Source organism: Labrus mixtus, unplaced genomic scaffold (genome assembly GCF_963584025.1).
Source record: "Labrus mixtus unplaced genomic scaffold, fLabMix1.1 SCAFFOLD_53, whole genome shotgun sequence".
Lineage (NCBI taxonomy): Eukaryota > Metazoa > Chordata > Actinopteri > Labriformes > Labridae > Labrus > Labrus mixtus.
The window spans coordinates 105,001-129,959 of record NW_026870356.1 but is presented as its reverse complement, the minus strand read 5'-3'; the positions used below and the strand labels follow the sequence as shown (position 1 = coordinate 129,959).

General features: G+C 45.3%; 7 protein-coding genes across 8 annotated transcripts in view; 5 read left to right on the top strand and 2 right to left on the bottom strand.

Annotated features, from left to right (window-relative positions):
• Window positions 1-24,959, bottom strand: part of LOC132970608 (gamma-aminobutyric acid type B receptor subunit 2-like) — a 91,440-nt gene that overhangs the window by 17,807 nt on the left and 48,674 nt on the right. For both annotated transcript variants that reach the window (XM_061034463.1, XM_061034464.1), the window contains exons 12-13: window positions 21,123-21,221; window positions 20,908-21,030 (exon numbers count right to left, since the gene is read on the bottom strand). In XM_061034463.1, the coding sequence (XP_060890446.1) occupies window positions 20,908-21,030; window positions 21,123-21,221 (222 nt within the window). The remainder of the gene's footprint in view (window positions 1-20,907; window positions 21,031-21,122; window positions 21,222-24,959) is intronic.
• On the top strand, window positions 1,963-2,773 carry LOC132970617 (high choriolytic enzyme 1-like). Its single transcript, XM_061034474.1, has one exon. The coding sequence runs from the start codon at window positions 1,963-1,965 to the stop codon at window positions 2,758-2,760; it is 798 nt and encodes a 265-aa protein (XP_060890457.1). The 3' UTR covers window positions 2,761-2,773.
• Window positions 5,474-6,284, top strand: LOC132970612 (high choriolytic enzyme 1-like). Its single transcript, XM_061034469.1, has one exon. The coding sequence runs from the start codon at window positions 5,474-5,476 to the stop codon at window positions 6,269-6,271; it is 798 nt and encodes a 265-aa protein (XP_060890452.1). The 3' UTR covers window positions 6,272-6,284.
• LOC132970615 (high choriolytic enzyme 1-like) lies at window positions 8,984-9,781 on the top strand. Its single transcript, XM_061034472.1, has one exon. The coding sequence runs from the start codon at window positions 8,984-8,986 to the stop codon at window positions 9,779-9,781; it is 798 nt and encodes a 265-aa protein (XP_060890455.1).
• Window positions 12,495-13,305, top strand: LOC132970614 (high choriolytic enzyme 1-like). Its single transcript, XM_061034471.1, has one exon. It carries the CDS (start codon window positions 12,495-12,497, stop codon window positions 13,290-13,292), a length of 798 nt encoding a protein of 265 aa, XP_060890454.1. The 3' UTR covers window positions 13,293-13,305.
• On the top strand, window positions 16,007-16,817 carry LOC132970618 (high choriolytic enzyme 1-like). Its single transcript, XM_061034475.1, has one exon. The coding sequence runs from the start codon at window positions 16,007-16,009 to the stop codon at window positions 16,802-16,804; it is 798 nt and encodes a 265-aa protein (XP_060890458.1). The 3' UTR covers window positions 16,805-16,817.
• Window positions 18,718-19,891, bottom strand: LOC132970613 (high choriolytic enzyme 1-like). Its single transcript, XM_061034470.1, has one exon. It carries the CDS (start codon window positions 19,889-19,891, stop codon window positions 19,094-19,096), a length of 798 nt encoding a protein of 265 aa, XP_060890453.1. The 3' UTR covers window positions 18,718-19,093.

Below are 24,959 nucleotides of genomic sequence, written 5' to 3'. Positions count from 1 at the left end.
CCATATTAACATGATAGCATCACACAGTTGCTGCAGATTTGTCGGCTGCACATCCATGAGACGAATCTCCCGTTCCACCACATTCCAAAGGTTGGATTGAGATGTGGTGACTGTGGACGCCGTTTGAGTACAGTGAACTCATCGTCATGTTCAAGAAACCAGTTTGAGATGATGTGAGCTTTGTGACATGGTGTGTTATCCTGCTGGAAGTAGCCATCAGAAGACAGGTACACTGTGGTCATTAAGGGTTGGACATGGTCAGCAACAACGCTCAGGTAGTCTGTGGCGTTTAAACGATGCTCAATCAGTACACAGGGACCTCAGTTTGTAACGAGGGGTTATTTGAGTTACTGTTGTCTTTCTATCAGCTGAAACCAGTCTGACCATTCTCCTCTGACCTCTGACCTCTGGCATCAACAAGAGGACGGCCGCTCACTGGATATTTTTTCGTTTTCTCTGTAAACCCTTGAGATGGTTGTGCATGAAAATCTGAGTAGATTATCAGTTGCTGAAATACTCAAACCAGCCCGTCAGGCACCAACAACCACGCCACGTTCAAAGTCTCTTAAATCAACTTTTTTCCAATTCTGATGCTCAGTTTGAACTTCAGAAGATCGTCTTGACCGTGTCTACATGGCTTAATGCATTGAGTTGCTGCCATGTGATTGGCTGATTAGATATTTGCATTAATGAGCAGTTGAACAGCTGAACCTAATAAAGTGTCCGGTGAGAGTATATCGTAAACATTCAGTTTTCTTTAACACTGACTCCTGAGCGAGAGGAATGTGCTCCCTCTTCTCAGCCTCGAACATCAACATCTCTCAGAAATCTACATTTTTGCCTTGGAGACGGTACGCCTCATAACAACCACACTCGAGGTCCACGTGTTGTTCTGAATATCGCCCGTAAGGGGGGAAAGAGGGGAAGGCGTTCTGGGGTCCAGCTGCACAGGGGGGGCGGGGGGGGGGGGCATAGAGGTTAGCAAACACATTGTAGTTCCTTAATTGATGCATCAAATGAACAATTGTTGGGTTGATGTTAAATTGAATTGAAAACTCTAATAATTTGACTTTTATTTTGAAATAAAATACAATTAAAAGTGCTGTAATTAGCCTGTAAAGAATTAAAGACACTAAATTAAACTAGTAAGAGCACAATGATTCCCTTAGTACTATTACTATATGTATATTATGGGCTGCATGGTGCTGCAGGAGTTAGCGCTGCTCCCTCACAGCGAGAAGCTTCCTCGTTCCCTGTGATTGGATCGCTGGATAAAATCGTATTTCCTGCATTTCCAACATTTCCAGTATCGCCGCTGTTTTCTAAATTCTGCTGAAGGAAGAACGCTACAAACCGGTATAATCAACTGCTGCTCGATTTTTATCAACTCCGACTCCAACATGATGCGCTCGGTTTCAGTCGCCATAGTTTCCTGTACACAAGCAGGCAGAGAATATGACGGATCTGAAAACTGCCAGCTCGTGTTTATCAGCAAAGAAGTGCAGAGCCTCACAGACTCACCAACGCACAAGTAGTGCTCACGATGGCGTGTGCCACTTTGGTGTAGCTACAGATTTGATGCAGGAGTATAAACCAGGCCTGTCATGTCAGACTGATGAAGCCATACCAGCAGCAGCTCCAACACATGACTGGAGCCAGGCAGAGGACGCCAAGGTTAGCCAGGAGGCTACAGCTAACTGTTTAAAGAAAACAACCTATAAAGCTGTTTCTTCTTCTGGTGAGCAGATAAAACAAACCATGTTTAAACAGGAGGCTGGTCTGTGGAGTCCTCCCCTCAGAGGTTTGTTTAGGCCCAGCAAAGACCACCCCAACCCATAATCCTGCTGCAGACACACCTGTAGAGGAGAGTATAAAGAGTGTGGACTGAGCTGAGTCCAGCATCAAGCTTCAAGGAGTCTCTCCACAGCAGCTCTCCACAGAAGCTCCACAGCCACCCTGAACATGACTCCGTCTGCCAGCCTGCTGCTGCTGCTCCTGCTTGGCCTCTCTCAGGCTCTTCCTCTTCAGGAGGAAGGAAGCGCAGAAGAAGAAGAAACAATCCCAGACGGCGTGGACATCACCACCAGGATTCTGACCTCCAACAACGGCACAGACGAGATCCTGCTGGAAGGAGACCTGCTGGCTCCCAGAACCAGAAACGCCATGATGTGCTGGTCCCAGAGCTGCCTGTGGAGGAAAGCCTCCACCGGCCTGGTGATGATCCCCTTCACCGTGAACAGCCAGTTCACCAGCGGGGAAAGGCAGAAGATCGACTACGCCATGAAGGAGTTCCACAGCAGAACCTGCCTCCGCTTCGTCCCCCGTAAGAACGAGTACGACTACATCAGCATCGAGAACGAAGCGGGATGTTTCTCCGCTCTGGGCAGAACGGGAGGCAGACAGGTGCTGTCTCTCAACAGGCAGGGCTGCCTCTACCACGGCATCATCCAGCACGAGATCAACCACGCTCTGGGCTTCCAGCACGAGCAGACCAGGAGCGACCGCGACAACTACGTCCGGATCAACTGGGAGAACATCGACCCACCGATGGCCTACAACTTCCACAGGGCGTCCACCAACAACCTGAACACTCCCTACGACTACTCCTCCATCATGCACTATGGAAAAACAGCCTTCTCCATCCAGTACGGCAAGGACTCCATCACCCCCATCCCCGACTCCAACGTCCAGATCGGCCAGAGGCAGGGCATGTCCTACTGGGACATCATGAGGATCAACCTGCTGTACGGCTGCAAATAAACGCTGAAGCTAAACGCAGAAAATGATAAAGAATCAGATTTTTCACTGTTTAGTTTTTAATGTTCAGAAAACTGAATATGTAACCTGCATGCCAAAATGATCAGCAATAAAAAATCTATGCAAAATAAACACTGTGAAGTCATTTCTGTCTTTGTGCTGCTTGAAAACTTCAGACAAAAGATAAAAAAGTAATGTTTGCAAAGAGGAAATGACATCTTTAGAATCAGACATATTGTGGCTTTAGATACAGACAAAACAACATCATTCAGTAATACCTTTGTTGTACTTCTGGACGGCAGACAGTCTGAGTGGGAAAACAAATGACGACCAGATTGTAGCTTTGTCCGTTGAAACCAAAATTGACTTAAACAGAAAAACCTGTCTCTCCTCACAGCCTTCTCAAAACGACCCATCATCCAGTCTGCTGCTCTCACAGACATTAAACACCATGTTACCTGTCCTCTACGACCAATCAGAGAGGAGCTCTAATCGGTGCCAGATTGACTCTAGGTGTAATCACTCTCACCTCCGCTGGAGTGAACGAGACTCAAGCAGCATGATTCAACAGAGGGAAAAAATACCAAACTTCCTTCTTAAGTCCAAACATATCAAAGACATATACACTCATCGACCACTTTATCAGGTACACCTTGCAAGGACCGGGTTGGACCCCGTTTTGTCTTCAGGACTGCCTTAATTCTTCGTGGCATAGATTCAACAAGGTGCTGGAAACACTGGAAACAGATTTTGGTCCATATTAACATGATAGCATCACACAGTTGCTGCAGATTTGTCGGCTGCACATCCATGAGACGAATCTCCCGTTCCACCACATTCCAAAGGTTGGATTGAGATGTGGTGACTGTGGACGCCGTTTGAGTACAGTGAACTCATCGTCATGTTCAAGAAACCAGTTTGAGATGATGTGAGCTTTGTGACATGGTGTGTTATCCTGCTGGAAGTAGCCATCAGAAGACAGGTACACTGTGGTCATTAAGGGTTGGACATGGTCAGCAACAACGCTCAGGTAGTCTGTGGCGTTTAAACGATGCTCAATCAGTACACAGGGACCTCAGTTTGTAACGAGGGGTTATTTGAGTTACTGTTGTCTTTCTATCAGCTGAAACCAGTCTGACCATTCTCCTCTGACCTCTGACCTCTGGCATCAACAAGAGGACGGCCGCTCACTGGATATTTTTTCGTTTTCTCTGTAAACCCTTGAGATGGTTGTGCATGAAAATCTGAGTAGATTATCAGTTGCTGAAATACTCAAACCAGCCCGTCAGGCACCAACAACCACGCCACGTTCAAAGTCTCTTAAATCAACTTTTTTCCAATTCTGATGCTCAGTTTGAACTTCAGAAGATCGTCTTGACCGTGTCTACATGGCTTAATGCATTGAGTTGCTGCCATGTGATTGGCTGATTAGATATTTGCATTAATGAGCAGTTGAACAGCTGAACCTAATAAAGTGTCCGGTGAGAGTATATCGTAAACATTCAGTTTTCTTTAACACTGACTCCTGAGCGAGAGGAATGTGCTCCCTCTTCTCAGCCTCGAACATCAACATCTCTCAGAAATCTACATTTTTGCCTTGGAGACGGTACGCCTCATAACAACCACACTCGAGGTCCACGTGTTGTTCTGAATATCGCCCGTAAGGGGGGAAAGAGGGGAAGGCGTTCTGGGGTCCAGCTGCACAGGGGGGGCGGGGGGGGGGGCATAGAGGTTAGCAAACACATTGTAGTTCCTTAATTGATGCATCAAATGAACAATTGTTGGGTTGATGTTAAATTGAATTGAAAACTCTAATAATTTGACTTTTATTTTGAAATAAAATACAATTAAAAGTGCTGTAATTAGCCTGTAAAGAATTAAAGACACTAAATTAAACTAGTAAGAGCACAATGATTCCCTTAGTACTATTACTATATGTATATTATGGGCTGCATGGTGCTGCAGGAGTTAGCGCTGCTCCCTCACAGCGAGAAGCTTCCTCGTTCCCTGTGATTGGATCGCTGGATAAAATCGTATTTCCTGCATTTCCAACATTTCCAGTATCGCCGCTGTTTTCTAAATTCTGCTGAAGGAAGAACGCTACAAACCGGTATAATCAACTGCTGCTCGATTTTTATCAACTCCGACTCCAACATGATGCGCTCGGTTTCAGTCGCCATAGTTTCCTGTACACAAGCAGGCAGAGAATATGACGGATCTGAAAACTGCCAGCTCGTGTTTATCAGCAAAGAAGTGCAGAGCCTCACAGACTCACCAACGCACAAGTAGTGCTCACGATGGCGTGTGCCACTTTGGTGTAGCTACAGATTTGATGCAGGAGTATAAACCAGGCCTGTCATGTCAGACTGATGAAGCCATACCAGCAGCAGCTCCAACACATGACTGGAGCCAGGCAGAGGACGCCAAGGTTAGCCAGGAGGCTACAGCTAACTGTTTAAAGAAAACAACCTATAAAGCTGTTTCTTCTTCTGGTGAGCAGATAAAACAAACCATGTTTAAACAGGAGGCTGGTCTGTGGAGTCCTCCCCTCAGAGGTTTGTTTAGGCCCAGCAAAGACCACCCCAACCCATAATCCTGCTGCAGACACACCTGTAGAGGAGAGTATAAAGAGTGTGGACTGAGCTGAGTCCAGCATCAAGCTTCAAGGAGTCTCTCCACAGCAGCTCTCCACAGAAGCTCCACAGCCACCCTGAACATGACTCCGTCTGCCAGCCTGCTGCTGCTGCTCCTGCTTGGCCTCTCTCAGGCTCTTCCTCTTCAGGAGGAAGGAAGCGCAGAAGAAGAAGAAACAATCCCAGACGGCGTGGACATCACCACCAGGATTCTGACCTCCAACAACGGCACAGACGAGATCCTGCTGGAAGGAGACCTGCTGGCTCCCAGAACCAGAAACGCCATGATGTGCTGGTCCCAGAGCTGCCTGTGGAGGAAAGCCTCCACCGGCCTGGTGATGATCCCCTTCACCGTGAACAGCCAGTTCACCAGCGGGGAAAGGCAGAAGATCGACTACGCCATGAAGGAGTTCCACAGCAAAACCTGCCTCCGCTTCGTCCCCCGTAAGAACGAGTACGACTACATCAGCATCGAGAACGAAGCGGGATGTTTCTCCAATCTGGGCAGAACGGGAGGCAGACAGGTGCTGTCTCTCAACAGGCAGGGCTGCCTCTACCACGGCATCATCCAGCACGAGATCAACCACGCTCTGGGCTTCCAGCACGAGCAGTCCAGGAGCGACCGCGACAACTACGTCCGGATCAACTGGGAGAACATCGACCCACAGAGGGCCGGCAACTTCCACAAGGCGTCCACCAACAACCTGAACACTCCCTACGACTACTCCTCCATCATGCACTATGGAAGAACAGCCTTCTCCATCCAGCACGGCAAGGACTCCATCACCCCCATCCCCGACTCCAACGTCCAGATCGGCCAGAGGCAGGGCATGTCCTACTGGGACATCATGAGGATCAACCTGCTGTACGGCTGCAAATAAACGCTGAAGCTAAACGCAGAAAATGATAAAGAATCAGATTTTTCACTGTTTAGTTTTTAATGTTCAGAAAACTGAATATGTAACCTGCATGCCAAAATGATCAGCAATAAAAAATCTATGCAAAATAAACACTGTGAAGTCATTTCTGTCTTTGTGCTGCTTGAAAACTTCAGACAAAAGATAAAAAAGTAATGTTTGCAAAGAGGAAATGACATCTTTAGAATCAGACATATTGTGGCTTTAGATACAGACAAAACAACATCATTCAGTAATACCTTTGTTGTACTTCTGGACGGCAGACAGTCTGAGTGGGAAAACAAATGACGACCAGATTGTAGCTTTGTCCGTTGAAACCAAAATTGACTTAAACAGAAAAACCTGTCTCTCCTCACAGCCTTCTCAAAACGACCCATCATCCAGTCTGCTGCTCTCACAGACATTAAACACCATGTTACCTGTCCTCTACGACCAATCAGAGAGGAGCTCTAATCGGTGCCAGATTGACTCTAGGTGTAATCACTCTCACCTCCGCTGGAGTGAACGAGACTCAAGCAGCATGATTCAACAGAGGGAAAAAATACCAAACTTCCTTCTTAAGTCCAAACATATCAAAGACATATACACTCATCGACCACTTTATCAGGTACACCTTGCAAGGACCGGGTTGGACCCCGTTTTGTCTTCAGGACTGCCTTAATTCTTCGTGGCATAGATTCAACAAGGTGCTGGAAACACTGGAAACAGATTTTGGTCCATATTAACATGATAGCATCACACAGTTGCTGCAGATTTGTCGGCTGCACATCCATGAGACGAATCTCCCGTTCCACCACATTCCAAAGGTTGGATTGAGATGTGGTGACTGTGGACGCCGTTTGAGTACAGTGAACTCATCGTCATGTTCAAGAAACCAGTTTGAGATGATGTGAGCTTTGTGACATGGTGTGTTATCCTGCTGGAAGTAGCCATCAGAAGACAGGTACACTGTGGTCATTAAGGGTTGGACATGGTCAGCAACAACGCTCAGGTAGTCTGTGGCGTTTAAACGATGCTCAATCAGTACACAGGGACCTCAGTTTGTAACGAGGGGTTATTTGAGTTACTGTTGTCTTTCTATCAGCTGAAACCAGTCTGACCATTCTCCTCTGACCTCTGACCTCTGGCATCAACAAGAGGACGGCCGCTCACTGGATATTTTTTCGTTTTCTCTGTAAACCCTTGAGATGGTTGTGCATGAAAATCTGAGTAGATTATCAGTTGCTGAAATACTCAAACCAGCCCGTCAGGCACCAACAACCACGCCACGTTCAAAGTCTCTTAAATCAACTTTTTTCCAATTCTGATGCTCAGTTTGAACTTCAGAAGATCGTCTTGACCGTGTCTACATGGCTTAATGCATTGAGTTGCTGCCATGTGATTGGCTGATTAGATATTTGCATTAATGAGCAGTTGAACAGCTGAACCTAATAAAGTGTCCGGTGAGAGTATATCGTAAACATTCAGTTTTCTTTAACACTGACTCCTGAGCGAGAGGAATGTGCTCCCTCTTCTCAGCCTCGAACATCAACATCTCTCAGAAATCTACATTTTTGCCTTGGAGACGGTACGCCTCATAACAACCACACTCGAGGTCCACGTGTTGTTCTGAATATCGCCCGTAAGGGGGGAAAGAGGGGAAGGCGTTCTGGGGTCCAGCTGCACAGGGGGGGCGGGGGGGGGGCATAGAGGTTAGCAAACACATTGTAGTTCCTTAATTGATGCATCAAATGAACAATTGTTGGGTTGATGTTAAATTGAATTGAAAACTCTAATAATTTGACTTTTATTTTGAAATAAAATACAATTAAAAGTGCTGTAATTAGCCTGTAAAGAATTAAAGACACTAAATTAAACTAGTAAGAGCACAATGATTCCCTTAGTACTATTACTATATGTATATTATGGGCTGCATGGTGCTGCAGGAGTTAGCGCTGCTCCCTCACAGCGAGAAGCTTCCTCGTTCCCTGTGATTGGATCGCTGGATAAAATCGTATTTCCTGCATTTCCAACATTTCCAGTATCGCCGCTGTTTTCTAAATTCTGCTGAAGGAAGAACGCTACAAACCGGTATAATCAACTGCTGCTCGATTTTTATCAACTCCGACTCCAACATGATGCGCTCGGTTTCAGTCGCCATAGTTTCCTGTACACAAGCAGGCAGAGAATATGACGGATCTGAAAACTGCCAGCTCGTGTTTATCAGCAAAGAAGTGCAGAGCCTCACAGACTCACCAACGCACAAGTAGTGCTCACGATGGCGTGTGCCACTTTGGTGTAGCTACAGATTTGATGCAGGAGTATAAACCAGGCCTGTCATGTCAGACTGATGAAGCCATACCAGCAGCAGCTCCAACACATGACTGGAGCCAGGCAGAGGACGCCAAGGTTAGCCAGGAGGCTACAGCTAACTGTTTAAAGAAAACAACCTATAAAGCTGTTTCTTCTTCTGGTGAGCAGATAAAACAAACCATGTTTAAACAGGAGGCTGGTCTGTGGAGTCCTCCCCTCAGAGGTTTGTTTAGGCCCAGCAAAGACCACCCCAACCCATAATCCTGCTGCAGACACACCTGTAGAGGAGAGTATAAAGAGTGTGGACTGAGCTGAGTCCAGCATCAAGCTTCAAGGAGTCTCTCCACAGCAGCTCTCCACAGAAGCTCCACAGCCACCCTGAACATGACTCCGTCTGCCAGCCTGCTGCTGCTGCTCCTGCTTGGCCTCTCTCAGGCTCTTCCTCTTCAGGAGGAAGGAAGCGCAGAAGAAGAAGAAACAATCCCAGACGGCGTGGACATCACCACCAGGATTCTGACCTCCAACAACGGCACAGACGAGATCCTGCTGGAAGGAGACCTGCTGGCTCCCAGAACCAGAAACGCCATGATGTGCTGGTCCCAGAGCTGCCTGTGGAGGAAAGCCTCCACCGGCCTGGTGATGATCCCCTTCACCGTGAACAGCCAGTTCACCAGCGGGGAAAGGCAGAAGATCGACTACGCCATGAAGGAGTTCCACAGCAGAACCTGCCTCCGCTTCGTCCCCCGTAAGAACGAGTACGACTACATCAGCATCGAGAACGAAGCGGGATGTTTCTCCGCTCTGGGCAGAACGGGAGGCAGACAGGTGCTGTCTCTCAACAGGCAGGGCTGCCTCTACCACGGCATCATCCAGCACGAGATCAACCACGCTCTGGGCTTCCAGCACGAGCAGACCAGGAGCGACCGCGACAACTACGTCCGGATCAACTGGGAGAACATCGACCCACCGATGGCCTACAACTTCCACAGGGCGTCCACCAACAACCTGAACACTCCCTACGACTACTCCTCCATCATGCACTATGGAAGAACAGCCTTCTCCATCCAGCACGGCAAGGACTCCATCACCCCCATCCCCGACTCCAACGTCCAGATCGGCCAGAGGCAGGGCATGTCCTACTGGGACATCATGAGGATCAACCTGCTGTACGGCTGCAAATAAACGCTGAAGCTAAACGCAGAAAATGATAAAGAATCAGATTTTTCACTGTTTAGTTTTTAATGTTCAGAAAACTGAATATGTAACCTGCATGCCAAAATGATCAGCAATAAAAAATCTATGCAAAATAAACACTGTGAAGTCATTTCTGTCTTTGTGCTGCTTGAAAACTTCAGACAAAAGATAAAAAAGTAATGTTTGCAAAGAGGAAATGACATCTTTAGAATCAGACATATTGTGGCTTTAGATACAGACAAAACAACATCATTCAGTAATACCTTTGTTGTACTTCTGGACGGCAGACAGTCTGAGTGGGAAAACAAATGACGACCAGATTGTAGCTTTGTCCGTTGAAACCAAAATTGACTTAAACAGAAAAACCTGTCTCTCCTCACAGCCTTCTCAAAACGACCCATCATCCAGTCTGCTGCTCTCACAGACATTAAACACCATGTTACCTGTCCTCTACGACCAATCAGAGAGGAGCTCTAATCGGTGCCAGATTGACTCTAGGTGTAATCACTCTCACCTCCGCTGGAGTGAACGAGACTCAAGCAGCATGATTCAACAGAGGGAAAAAATACCAAACTTCCTTCTTAAGTCCAAACATATCAAAGACATATACACTCATCGACCACTTTATCAGGTACACCTTGCAAGGACCGGGTTGGACCCCGTTTTGTCTTCAGGACTGCCTTAATTCTTCGTGGCATAGATTCAACAAGGTGCTGGAAACACTGGAAACAGATTTTGGTCCATATTAACATGATAGCATCACACAGTTGCTGCAGATTTGTCGGCTGCACATCCATGAGACGAATCTCCCGTTCCACCACATTCCAAAGGTTGGATTGAGATGTGGTGACTGTGGACGCCGTTTGAGTACAGTGAACTCATCGTCATGTTCAAGAAACCAGTTTGAGATGATGTGAGCTTTGTGACATGGTGTGTTATCCTGCTGGAAGTAGCCATCAGAAGACAGGTACACTGTGATCATTAAGGGTTGGACATGGTCAGCAACAACGCTCAGGTAGTCTGTGGCGTTTAAACGATGCTCAATCAGTACACAGGGACCTCAGTTTGTAACGAGGGGTTATTTGAGTTACTGTTGTCTTTCTATCAGCTGAAACCAGTCTGACCATTCTCCTCTGACCTCTGACCTCTGGCATCAACAAGAGGACGGCCGCTCACTGGATATTTTTTCGTTTTCTCTGTAAACCCTTGAGATGGTTGTGCATGAAAATCTGAGTAGATTATCAGTTGCTGAAATACTCAAACCAGCCCGTCAGGCACCAACAACCACGCCACGTTCAAAGTCTCTTAAATCAACTTTTTTCCAATTCTGATGCTCAGTTTGAACTTCAGAAGATCGTCTTGACCGTGTCTACATGGCTTAATGCATTGAGTTGCTGCCATGTGATTGGCTGATTAGATATTTGCATTAATGAGCAGTTGAACAGCTGAACCTAATAAAGTGTCCGGTGAGAGTATATCGTAAACATTCAGTTTTCTTTAACACTGACTCCTGAGCGAGAGGAATGTGCTCCCTCTTCTCAGCCTCGAACATCAACATCTCTCAGAAATCTACATTTTTGCCTTGGAGACGGTACGCCTCATAACAACCACACTCGAGGTCCACGTGTTGTTCTGAATATCGCCCGTAAGGGGGGAAAGAGGGGAAGGCGTTCTGGGGTCCAGCTGCACAGGGGGGGCGGGGGGGGGGGCATAGAGGTTAGCAAACACATTGTAGTTCCTTAATTGATGCATCAAATGAACAATTGTTGGGTTGATGTTAAATTGAATTGAAAACTCTAATAATTTGACTTTTATTTTGAAATAAAATACAATTAAAAGTGCTGTAATTAGCCTGTAAAGAATTAAAGACACTAAATTAAACTAGTAAGAGCACAATGATTCCCTTAGTACTATTACTATATGTATATTATGGGCTGCATGGTGCTGCAGGAGTTAGCGCTGCTCCCTCACAGCGAGAAGCTTCCTCGTTCCCTGTGATTGGATCGCTGGATAAAATCGTATTTCCTGCATTTCCAACATTTCCAGTATCGCCGCTGTTTTCTAAATTCTGCTGAAGGAAGAACGCTACAAACCGGTATAATCAACTGCTGCTCGATTTTTATCAACTCCGACTCCAACATGATGCGCTCGGTTTCAGTCGCCATAGTTTCCTGTACACAAGCAGGCAGAGAATATGACGGATCTGAAAACTGCCAGCTCGTGTTTATCAGCAAAGAAGTGCAGAGCCTCACAGACTCACCAACGCACAAGTAGTGCTCACGATGGCGTGTGCCACTTTGGTGTAGCTACAGATTTGATGCAGGAGTATAAACCAGGCCTGTCATGTCAGACTGATGAAGCCATACCAGCAGCAGCTCCAACACATGACTGGAGCCAGGCAGAGGACGCCAAGGTTAGCCAGGAGGCTACAGCTAACTGTTTAAAGAAAACAACCTATAAAGCTGTTTCTTCTTCTGGTGAGCAGATAAAACAAACCATGTTTAAACAGGAGGCTGGTCTGTGGAGTCCTCCCCTCAGAGGTTTGTTTAGGCCCAGCAAAGACCACCCCAACCCATAATCCTGCTGCAGACACACCTGTAGAGGAGAGTATAAAGAGTGTGGACTGAGCTGAGTCCAGTATCAAGCTTCAAGGAGTCTCTCCACAGCAGCTCTCCACAGAAGCTCCACAGCCACCCTGAACATGACTCCGTCTGCCAGCCTGCTGCTGCTGCTCCTGCTCGGCCTCTCTCAGGCTCTTCCTCTTCAGGAGGAAGGAAGCGCAGAAGAAGAAGAAACAATCCCAGACGGCGTGGACATCACCACCAGGATTCTGACCTCCAACAACGGCACAGACGAGATCCTGCTGGAAGGAGACCTGCTGGCTCCCAGAACCAGAAACGCCATGATGTGCTGGTCCCAGAGCTGCCTGTGGAGGAAAGCCTCCACCGGCCTGGTGATGATCCCCTTCACCGTGAACAGCCAGTTCACCAGCGGGGAAAGGCAGAAGATCGACTACGCCATGAAGGAGTTCCACAGCAGAACCTGCCTCCGCTTCGTCCCCCGTAAGAACGAGTACGACTACATCAGCATCGAGAACGAAGCGGGATGTTTCTCCGCTCTGGGCAGAACGGGAGGCAGACAGGTGCTGTCTCTCAACAGGCAGGGCTGCCTCTACCACGGCATCATCCAGCACGAGATCAACCACGCTCTGGGCTTCCAGCACGAGCAGACCAGGAGCGACCGCGACAACTACGTCCGGATCAACTGGGAGAACATCGACCCACCGATGGCCTACAACTTCCACAGGGCGTCCACCAACAACCTGAACACTCCCTACGACTACTCCTCCATCATGCACTATGGAAAAACAGCCTTCTCCATCCAGTACGGCAAGGACTCCATCACCCCCATCCCCGACTCCAACGTCCAGATCGGCCAGAGGCAGGGCATGTCCTACTGGGACATCATGAGGATCAACCTGCTGTACGGCTGCAAATAAACGCTGAAGCTAAACGCAGAAAATGATAAAGAATCAGATTTTTCACTGTTTAGTTTTTAATGTTCAGAAAACTGAATATGTAACCTGCATGCCAAAATGATCAGCAATAAAAAATCTATGCAAAATAAACACTGTGAAGTCATTTCTGTCTTTGTGCTGCTTGAAAACTTCAGACAAAAGATAAAAAAGTAATGTTTGCAAAGAGGAAATGACATCTTTAGAATCAGACATATTGTGGCTTTAGATACAGACAAAACAACATCATTCAGTAATACCTTTGTTGTACTTCTGGACGGCAGACAGTCTGAGTGGGAAAACAAATGACGACCAGATTGTAGCTTTGTCCGTTGAAACCAAAATTGACTTAAACAGAAAAACCTGTCTCTCCTCACAGCCTTCTCAAAACGACCCATCATCCAGTCTGCTGCTCTCACAGACATTAAACACCATGTTACCTGTCCTCTACGACCAATCAGAGAGGAGCTCTAATCGGTGCCAGATTGACTCTAGGTGTAATCACTCTCACCTCCGCTGGAGTGAACGAGACTCAAGCAGCATGATTCAACAGAGGGAAAAAATACCAAACTTCCTTCTTAAGTCCAAACATATCAAAGACATATACACTCATCGACCACTTTATCAGGTACACCTTGCAAGGACCGGGTTGGACCCCGTTTTGTCTTCAGGACTGCCTTAATTCTTCGTGGCATAGATTCAACAAGGTGCTGGAAACACTGGAAACAGATTTTGGTCCATATTAACATGATAGCATCACACAGTTGCTGCAGATTTGTCGGCTGCACATCCATGAGACGAATCTCCCGTTCCACCACATTCCAAAGGTTGGATTGAGATGTGGTGACTGTGGACGCCGTTTGAGTACAGTGAACTCATCGTCATGTTCAAGAAACCAGTTTGAGATGATGTGAGCTTTGTGACATGGTGTGTTATCCTGCTGGAAGTAGCCATCAGAAGACAGGTACACTGTGGTCATTAAGGGTTGGACATGGTCAGCAACAACGCTCAGGTAGTCTGTGGCGTTTAAACGATGCTCAATCAGTACACAGGGACCTCAGTTTGTAACGAGGGGTTATTTGAGTTACTGTTGTCTTTCTATCAGCTGAAACCAGTCTGACCATTCTCCTCTGACCTCTGACCTCTGGCATCAACAAGAGGACGGCCGCTCACTGGATATTTTTTCGTTTTCTCTGTAAACCCTTGAGATGGTTGTGCATGAAAATCTGAGTAGATTATCAGTTGCTGAAATACTCAAACCAGCCCGTCAGGCACCAACAACCACGCCACGTTCAAAGTCTCTTAAATCAACTTTTTTCCAATTCTGATGCTCAGTTTGAACTTCAGAAGATCGTCTTGACCGTGTCTACATGGCTTAATGCATTGAGTTGCTGCCATGTGATTGGCTGATTAGATATTTGCATTAATGAGCAGTTGAACAGCTGAACCTAATAAAGTGTCCGGTGAGAGTATATCGTAAACATTCAGTTTTCTTTAACACTGACTCCTGAGCGAGAGGAATGTGCTCCCTCTTCTCAGCCTCGAACATCAACATCTCTCAGAAATCTACATTTTTGCCTTGGAGACGGTACGCCTCATAACAACCACACTCGAGGTCCACGTGTTGTTCTGAATATCGCCCGTAAGGGGGGAAAGAGGGGAAGGCGTTCTGGGGTCCAGCTGCACAGGGGGGGCGGGGGGGGGGGGCATAGAGGTTAGCAAACACATTGTAGTTCCTTAATTGATGCATCAAATGAACAATTGTTGGGTTGATGTTAAATTGAATTGAAAACTCTAATAATTTGACTTTTATTTTGAAATAAAATACAATTAAAAGTGCTGTAATTAGCCTGTAAAGAATTAAAGACACTAAATTAAACTAGTAAGAGCACAATGATTCCCTTAGTACTATTACTATATGTATATTATGGGCTGCATGGTGCTGCAGGAGTTAGCGCTGCTCCCTCACAGCGAGAAGCTTCCTCGTTCCCTGTGATTGGATCGCTGGATAAAATCGTATTTCCTGCATTTCCAACATTTCCAGTATCGCCGCTGTTTTCTAAATTCTGCTGAAGGAAGAACGCTACAAACCGGTATAATCAACTGCTGCTCGATTTTTATCAACTCCGACTCCAACATGATGCGCTCGGTTTCAGTCGCCATAGTTTCCTGTACACAAGCAGGCAGAGAATATGACGGATCTGAAAACTGCCAGCTCGTGTTTATCAGCAAAGAAGTGCAGAGCCTCACAGACTCACCAACGCACAAGTAGTGCTCACGATGGCGTGTGCCACTTTGGTGTAGCTACAGATTTGATGCAGGAGTATAAACCAGGCCTGTCATGTCAGACTGATGAAGCCATACCAGCAGCAGCTCCAACACATGACTGGAGCCAGGCAGAGGACGCCAAGGTTAGCCAGGAGGCTACAGCTAACTGTTTAAAGAAAACAACCTATAAAGCTGTTTCTTCTTCTGGTGAGCAGATAAAACAAACCATGTTTAAACAGGAGGCTGGTCTGTGGAGTCCTCCCCTCAGAGGTTTGTTTAGGCCCAGCAAAGACCACCCCAACCCATAATCCTGCTGCAGACACACCTGTAGAGGAGAGTATAAAGAGTGTGGACTGAGCTGAGTCCAGCATCAAGCTTCAAGGAGTCTCTCCACAGCAGCTCTCCACAGAAGCTCCACAGCCACCCTGAACATGACTCCGTCTGCCAGCCTGCTGCTGCTGCTCCTGCTTGGCCTCTCTCAGGCTCTTCCTCTTCAGGAGGAAGGAAGCGCAGAAGAAGAAGAAACAATCCCAGACGGCGTGGACATCACCACCAGGATTCTGACCTCCAACAACGGCACAGACGAGATCCTGCTGGAAGGAGACCTGCTGGCTCCCAGAACCAGAAACGCCATGATGTGCTGGTCCCAGAGCTGCCTGTGGAGGAAAGCCTCCACCGGCCTGGTGATGATCCCCTTCACCGTGAACAGCCAGTTCACCAGCGGGGAAAGGCAGAAGATCGACTACGCCATGAAGGAGTTCCACAGCAGAACCTGCCTCCGCTTCGTCCCCCGTAAGAACGAGTACGACTACATCAGCATCGAGAACGAAGCGGGATGTTTCTCCGCTCTGGGCAGAACGGGAGGCAGACAGGTGCTGTCTCTCAACAGGCAGGGCTGCCTCTACCACGGCATCATCCAGCACGAGATCAACCACGCTCTGGGCTTCCAGCACGAGCAGACCAGGAGCGACCGCGACAACTACGTCCGGATCAACTGGGAGAACATCGACCCACCGATGGCCTACAACTTCCACAGGGCGTCCACCAACAACCTGAACACTCCCTACGACTACTCCTCCATCATGCACTATGGAAAAACAGCCTTCTCCATCCAGTACGGCAAGGACTCCATCACCCCCATCCCCGACTCCAACGTCCAGATCGGCCAGAGGCAGGGCATGTCCTACTGGGACATCATGAGGATCAACCTGCTGTACGGCTGCAAATAAACGCTGAAGCTAAACGCAGAAAATGATAAAGAATCAGATTTTTCACTGTTTAGTTTTTAATGTTCAGAAAACTGAATATGTAACCTGCATGCCAAAATGATCAGCAATAAAAAATCTATGCAAAATAAACACTGTGAAGTCATTTCTGTCTTTGTGCTGCTTGAAAACTTCAGACAAAAGATAAAAAAGTAATGTTTGCAAAGAGGAAATGACATCTTTAGAATCAGACATATTGTGGCTTTAGATACAGACAAAACAACATCATTCAGTAATACCTTTGTTGTACTTCTGGACGGCAGACAGTCTGAGTGGGAAAACAAATGACGACCAGATTGTAGCTTTGTCCGTTGAAACCAAAATTGACTTAAACAGAAAAACCTGTCTCTCCTCACAGCCTTCTCAAAACGACCCATCATCCAGTCTGCTGCTCTCACAGACATTAAACACCATGTTACCTGTCCTCTACGACCAATCAGAGAGGAGCTCTAATCGGTGCCAGATTGACTCTAGGTGTAATCACTCTCACCTCCGCTGGAGTGAACGAGACTCAAGCAGCATGATTCAACAGAGGGAAAAAATACCAAACTTCCTTCTTAAGTCCAAACATATCAAAGACATATACACTCATCGACCACTTTATCAGGTACACCTTGCAAGGACCGGGTTGGACCCCGTTTTGTCTTCAGGACTGCCTTAATTCTTCGTGGCATAGATTCAACAAGGTGCTGGAAACACTGGAAACAGATTTTGGTCCATATTAACATGATAGCATCACACAGTTGCTGCAGATTTGTCGGCTGCACATCCATGAGACGAATCTCCCGTTCCACCACATTCCAAAGGTTGGATTGAGATGTGGTGACTGTGGACGCCGTTTGAGTACAGTGAACTCATCGTCATGTTCAAGAAACCAGTTTGAGATGATGTGAGCTTTGTGACATGGTGTGTTATCCTGCTGGAAGTAGCCAGTAAGAGACTTTGAACGTGACGTGGTTGTTGGTGCCTGACGGGCTGGTTTTAGTATTTCAGCAACTGATAATCTACTCAGATTTTCATGCACAACCATCTCAAGGGTTTACAGAGAAAACGAAAAAATATCCAGTGAGCGGCCGTCCTCTTGTTGATGCCAGAGGTCAGAGGTCAGAGGAGAATGGTCAGACTGGTTTCAGCTGATAGAAAGACAACAGTAACTCAAATAACCCCTCGTTACAAACTGAGGTCCCTGTGTACTGATTGAGCATCGTTTAAACGCCACAGACTACCTGAGCGTTGTTGCTGACCATGTCCAACCCTTAATGACCACAGTGTACCTGTCTTCTGATGGCTACTTCCAGCAGGATAACACACCATGTCACAAAGCTCACATCATCTCAAACTGGTTTCTTGAACATGACGATGAGTTCACTGTACTCAAACGGCGTCCACAGTCACCACATCTCAATCCAACCTTTGGAATGTGGTGGAACGGGAGATTCGTCTCATGGATGTGCAGCCGACAAATCTGCAGCAACTGTGTGATGCTATCATGTTAATATGGACCAAAATCTGTTTCCAGTGTTTCCAGCACCTTGTTGAATCTATGCCACGAAGAATTAAGGCAGTCCTGAAGACAAAACGGGGTCCAACCCGGTCCTTGCAAGGTGTACCTGATAAAGTGGTCGATGAGTGTATATGTCTTTGATATGTTTGGACTTAAGAAGGAAGTTTGGTATTTTTTCCCTCTGTTGAATCATGCTGCTTGAGTCTCGTTCACTCCAGCGGAGGTGAGAGTGATTACACCTAGAGTCAATCTGGCACCGATTAGAGCTCCTCTCTGATTGGTCGTAGAGGACAGGTAACATGGTGTTTAATGTCTGTGAGAGCAGCAGACTGGATGATGGGTCGTTTTGAGAAGGCTGTGAGGAGAGACAGGTTTTTCTGTTTAAGTCAATTTTGGTTTCAACGGACAAAGCTACAATCTGGTCGTCATTTGTTTTCCCACTCAGACTGTCTGCCGTCCAGAAGTACAACAAAGGTATTACTGAATGATGTTGTTTTGTCTGTATCTAAAGCCACAATATGTCTGATTCTAAAGATGTCATTTCCTCTTTGCAAACATTACTTTTTTATCTTTTGTCTGAAGTTTTCAAGCAGCACAAAGACAGAAATGACTTCACAGTGTTTATTTTGCATAGATTTTTTATTGCTGATCATTTTGGCATGCAGGTTACATATTCAGTTTTCTGAACATTAAAAACTAAACAGTGAAAAATCTGATTCTTTATCATTTTCTGCGTTTAGCTTCAGCGTTTATTTGCAGCCGTACAGCAGGTTGATCCTCATGATGTCCCAGTAGGACATGCCCTGCCTCTGGCCGATCTGGACGTTGGAGTCGGGGATGGGGGTGATGGAGTCCTTGCCGTACTGGATGGAGAAGGCTGTTTTTCCATAGTGCATGATGGAGGAGTAGTCGTAGGGAGTGTTCAGGTTGTTGGTGGACGCCTTGTGGAAGTTGCCGGCCCTCTGTGGGTCGATGTTCTCCCAGTTGATCCGGACGTAGTTGTCGCGGTCGCTCCTGGACTGCTCGTGCTGGAAGCCCAGAGCGTGGTTGATCTCGTGCTGGATGATGCCGTGGTAGAGGCAGCCCTGCCTGTTGAGAGACAGCACCTGTCTGCCTCCCGTTCTGCCCAGATTGGAGAAACATCCCGCTTCGTTCTCGATGCTGATGTAGTCGTACTCGTTCTTACGGGGGACGAAGCGGAGGCAGGTTCTGCTGTGGAACTCCTTCATGGCGTAGTCGATCTTCTGCCTTTCCCCGCTGGTGAACTGGCTGTTCACGGTGAAGGGGATCATCACCAGGCCGGTGGAGGCTTTCCTCCACAGGCAGCTCTGGGACCAGCACATCATGGCGTTTCTGGTTCTGGGAGCCAGCAGGTCTCCTTCCAGCAGGATCTCGTCTGTGCCGTTGTTGGAGGTCAGAATCCTGGTGGTGATGTCCACGCCGTCTGGGATTGTTTCTTCTTCTTCTGCGCTTCCTTCCTCCTGAAGAGGAAGAGCCTGAGAGAGGCCAAGCAGGAGCAGCAGCAGCAGGCTGGCAGACGGAGTCATGTTCAGGGTGGCTGTGGAGCTTCTGTGGAGAGCTGCTGTGGAGAGACTCCTTGAAGCTTGATGCTGGACTCAGCTCAGTCCACACTCTTTATACTCTCCTCTACAGGTGTGTCTGCAGCAGGATTATGGGTTGGGGTGGTCTTTGCTGGGCCTAAACAAACCTCTGAGGGGAGGACTCCACAGACCAGCCTCCTGTTTAAACATGGTTTGTTTTATCTGCTCACCAGAAGAAGAAACAGCTTTATAGGTTGTTTTCTTTAAACAGTTAGCTGTAGCCTCCTGGCTAACCTTGGCGTCCTCTGCCTGGCTCCAGTCATGTGTTGGAGCTGCTGCTGGTATGGCTTCATCAGTCTGACATGACAGGCCTGGTTTATACTCCTGCATCAAATCTGTAGCTACACCAAAGTGGCACACGCCATCGTGAGCACTACTTGTGCGTTGGTGAGTCTGTGAGGCTCTGCACTTCTTTGCTGATAAACACGAGCTGGCAGTTTTCAGATCCGTCATATTCTCTGCCTGCTTGTGTACAGGAAACTATGGCGACTGAAACCGAGCGCATCATGTTGGAGTCGGAGTTGATAAAAATCGAGCAGCAGTTGATTATACCGGTTTGTAGCGTTCTTCCTTCAGCAGAATTTAGAAAACAGCGGCGATACTGGAAATGTTGGAAATGCAGGAAATACGATTTTATCCAGCGATCCAATCACAGGGAACGAGGAAGCTTCTCGCTGTGAGGGAGCAGCGCTAACTCCTGCAGCACCATGCAGCCCATAATATACATATAGTAATAGTACTAAGGGAATCATTGTGCTCTTACTAGTTTAATTTAGTGTCTTTAATTCTTTACAGGCTAATTACAGCACTTTTAATTGTATTTTATTTCAAAATAAAAGTCAAATTATTAGAGTTTTCAATTCAATTTAACATCAACCCAACAATTGTTCATTTGATGGTCCATGTTACTCCTCCCTCCACCTGAAGAAGACACCTGTGTGAGCTCATCCCGTCATTGTCACCTGTAAGCTCTGCTGCAGCTCCACCCGTCTCAGGGGGTCCAGGATTTGCCAGGAGACCAAAACCAGCACGTCCAGCAGGATCAGACACAGCATCAGTAGACCGTTCTGCTGCAGACGAGTCGGCTGCACAGACAGAGACAAACATCATCACACTCTGAAGTTCTCCATCAGTTACTCCCATCACATACTAGATGTGTTTTACCGAAGTGCTTTACCGTGTGTTTGACGCTGCAGACTGAGTGAACACACCACGCTTTAGTGAAGAGCACAGAGAAGCCCACAGTGTGTCCCACGCAGAGAGTCCATAGACGGACCTGCAACAAACATAGACATGACTCAGCGTGTGACACTAAACAGTTTGATCCTGACCGAGACGTTAAACACTTTGGTATGGCCAACAGGAGGCCAGAACATGTGGGGTAAAGACAGTAAATATTGAATGTGCTTTGCATTCACTTAATCTTGTTTTATTTTTCTGGATGCTTTTTAGTCACACATTGAATTAAGGTCACCATATTCACCAATAAGTAGCTGCTTTTTAGCATGCTAATTAGTAGCATGTTTCTCTAACTCTAACATGTGTCTCTAGTCCGTCTACAAACCCCCCAATGATGAGAAAATGCCTCTGAGTCTGCCTTCTCACCATAAACAATATAGTACAAGAACTTGGGCCCCTAAAAGTTGAGAGACCCCTACCCAAGGTAGAACAAAGCACAACCATATTTTTTCATAACTTGAACATGTCTAGTTTATGAAACGGATAGTTGTATAAAAATATTTTACTGCAAAATAACTTTTTTTGGATGTTTTATGCATCTTACCAAAAAACGAAAATAGGTCAAATTAGGGCTTCTCCAAAAGTGACAGCTCTAGCCTTATCACATGTATCTCTGGGAATCAGAATCAGAATTTCACCAAATTTGGACAGGATGTTCACAGATAGTTATTAGTTACAATTATGCAAAGTTGTTATCAATACCATTTTTAATTTTTTAATTTTTCACACTTAAACACACATGTAGTTCAGGCGGAAATTGAAAATTCAAACAAAAATTCAAAAGGTATGTATATCAAAGTCTGTCATGTTTTAAGTAAGGACACCAAACATTAAAATATGTCACTTTTATCTTCTTTAGACTGTTATCTCAACATAAAAGCAAGTTATTTGACTTTTCACTTGACTCTATGCTGTCACCAGCCCCTAACAGGAAACTAGTGCAGCCAGGATTTCAGGGCGACCTGGTACAATGGGGCCCTATGGATGTGTATGTGGGAGGAGGTGGCCACAAACAATAAATTAAGACTTAAGACAACAAGACACAATATCATTGTATTCTGTAATATATATATAATTAAACATTTTATAGTTATTCCTAATACTTTTTGTCTCATATTTTCTATCTTACATATGATTTATATGATGACACTCAGAGTCAACCCGTTGCTTTAAACAATATTGTCACCTATGACATTGTTTCTATTTCATTCTAAAAAATTAAAGCATTGTCTTGACATCAGTTTTGAAATATTAATGAACTAAAAAACAGTATTGATATATATAACCTTGAGTTCTTAGAAATTAAATATACATCATATAGTCTATTTGTATATCAGCTATACAGCCTGTTGTAGTTTTTTTAATGTATTTCAGTCATATAAAGATGGTGTGTAGTCACCATATCTCCTGCTTTTAAGAAGAACCCTAGTTACTCCAGAGGATACACCGGATGAAGGGATAGTTTCTATAATACCATAAGTATGATAAAGTGTTAAAAAAAGCTACAATAGCTATTTTTGTTGAATGATTTATCAGGCAACCAATGGAGCTGGGATACAAAACAATTCTTATGATGGCGTAAATGTGTGTAAGGTAAATTAGGATAACAATCATGCAAACATGTTTATAAAAAACTTCTTTATACACTTATTTTACCTCTTTATATATAATGACGTTTGATTTTAAATGCTAATTACAAAGGATGATTTCCACTTAAGACAAAATGACTGTGAACCTGAGAGCTTAACACCGTACAACTAAAAACCTTTGTGTCACACTAAGCATCCCCTGGAGACAGAGTTTGACCTCTTACCTCACAGGAGCTTTAAGGAAACAATTGCTGCAGAAAATATCCATCAACAAAGTCAACCAACCAAACATCACAACTAAATCAAGACATGACAACCAAATCAAGACATCATAACCAAATAAAGACATCAAAACCAAATCAAGACATGACAACCAAATCAAGACATCACAACCAAATCAAGACATCATAACCACATCAAGACATGACAACCAAATAAAGACACAATAACTAAATCAAGACATCACAACCAAATCAAGACATCACAACCAAATCAAGACACCACAACCAAATCAAGACACCACAACCAAATCAAGACATCACAACCAAATCAAGACACCACAACCAAATTTAAGACATCACAACCAAATCAAGACATCACAACCAAATCAAGACACCACAACCAAATTTAAGACATCACAACCAAATCAAGACATCATAACCACATCAAGACACCACAACCAAATCAAGACATGACAACCAAATCAAGACATGACAACCAAATCAAGACACCACAACCAAATCAAGACATCACAACCAAATAAAGACACAATAACTAAATCAAGACATCACAACCAAATCAAGACATCACAACCAAATCAAGACACCACAACCAAATCAAGACACCACAACCAAATCAAGACATCACAACCAAATCAAGACACCACAACCAAATTTAAGACATCACAACCAAATCAAGACATCACAACCAAATCAAGACACCACAACCAAATTTAAGACATCACAACCAAATCAAGACATCATAACCACATCAAGACACCACAACTAAATCAAGACACCACAACCAAATCAAGACATGACAACCAAATCAAGACACCACAACCAAATCAAGACATCACAACCAAATAAAGACATCACAACCAAATCGAGACATCACAACCAAATCAAGACATCACAACCAAATCAAAACATCACAACCAAATCAAGACATCACAACCAAATCAAGACATGACAACCACATCAAGACATCACAACCAAATCAAGACATGACAACCAAATCAAGACACCACAACCAAATCAAGACATCACAACCAAATCAAGACATCACAACTAAATCAGGACACCACAACTAAATCAAAACACCACAACCAAATCAAGACATCACAACCAAATAAAGACATCACAACCAAATCAAGACATCACAACCAAATCAAGACACCACAACTAAATCAAGACATGACAACCAAATCAAAACACCACAACCAAATCAAAACATCACAACTAAATCAAAACATCACAACCAAATCAAGACACCACAACCAAATCAAGACATCACAACCAAATAAAGACATCACAACCAAATCAAGACATCACAACCAAATCAAGACACCACAACTAAATCAAGACATCACAACCAAATCAAGACACCACAACTAAATCAAGACATGACAACCAAATCAAAACACCACAACCAAATCAAAACATCACAACCAAATCAAGACATCACAACCAAATAAAGACATCACAACCAAATCAAGACATCACAACCAAATAAAGACATCACAACCAAATCAAGACATCACAACCAAATCAAGACACCACAACTAAATCAAGACATCACAACTAAATCAAGACATCACAACCAAATCAAGACATCACAACCAAATCAAGACATCACAACCAAATCAAGACACCACAACCAAATCAAGACATCACAACCAAATCAAGACATCACAACCAAATCAAGACACCACAACCAAATCAAGACATCACAACCAAATCAAGACATCACAACCAAATCAAGACACCACAACCAAATCAAGACATCACAACCAAATCAAAACACCACAACCAAATCAAGACATCACAATCAAATCAAAACATCACAATCAAATCAAGACATCATAACTAAATCAAGACATCATAACCAAATAAAGACATCACAACTAAATCAAGACATCATAACCAAATCAAGACATCATAACCAAATCAAGACATCATAACCAA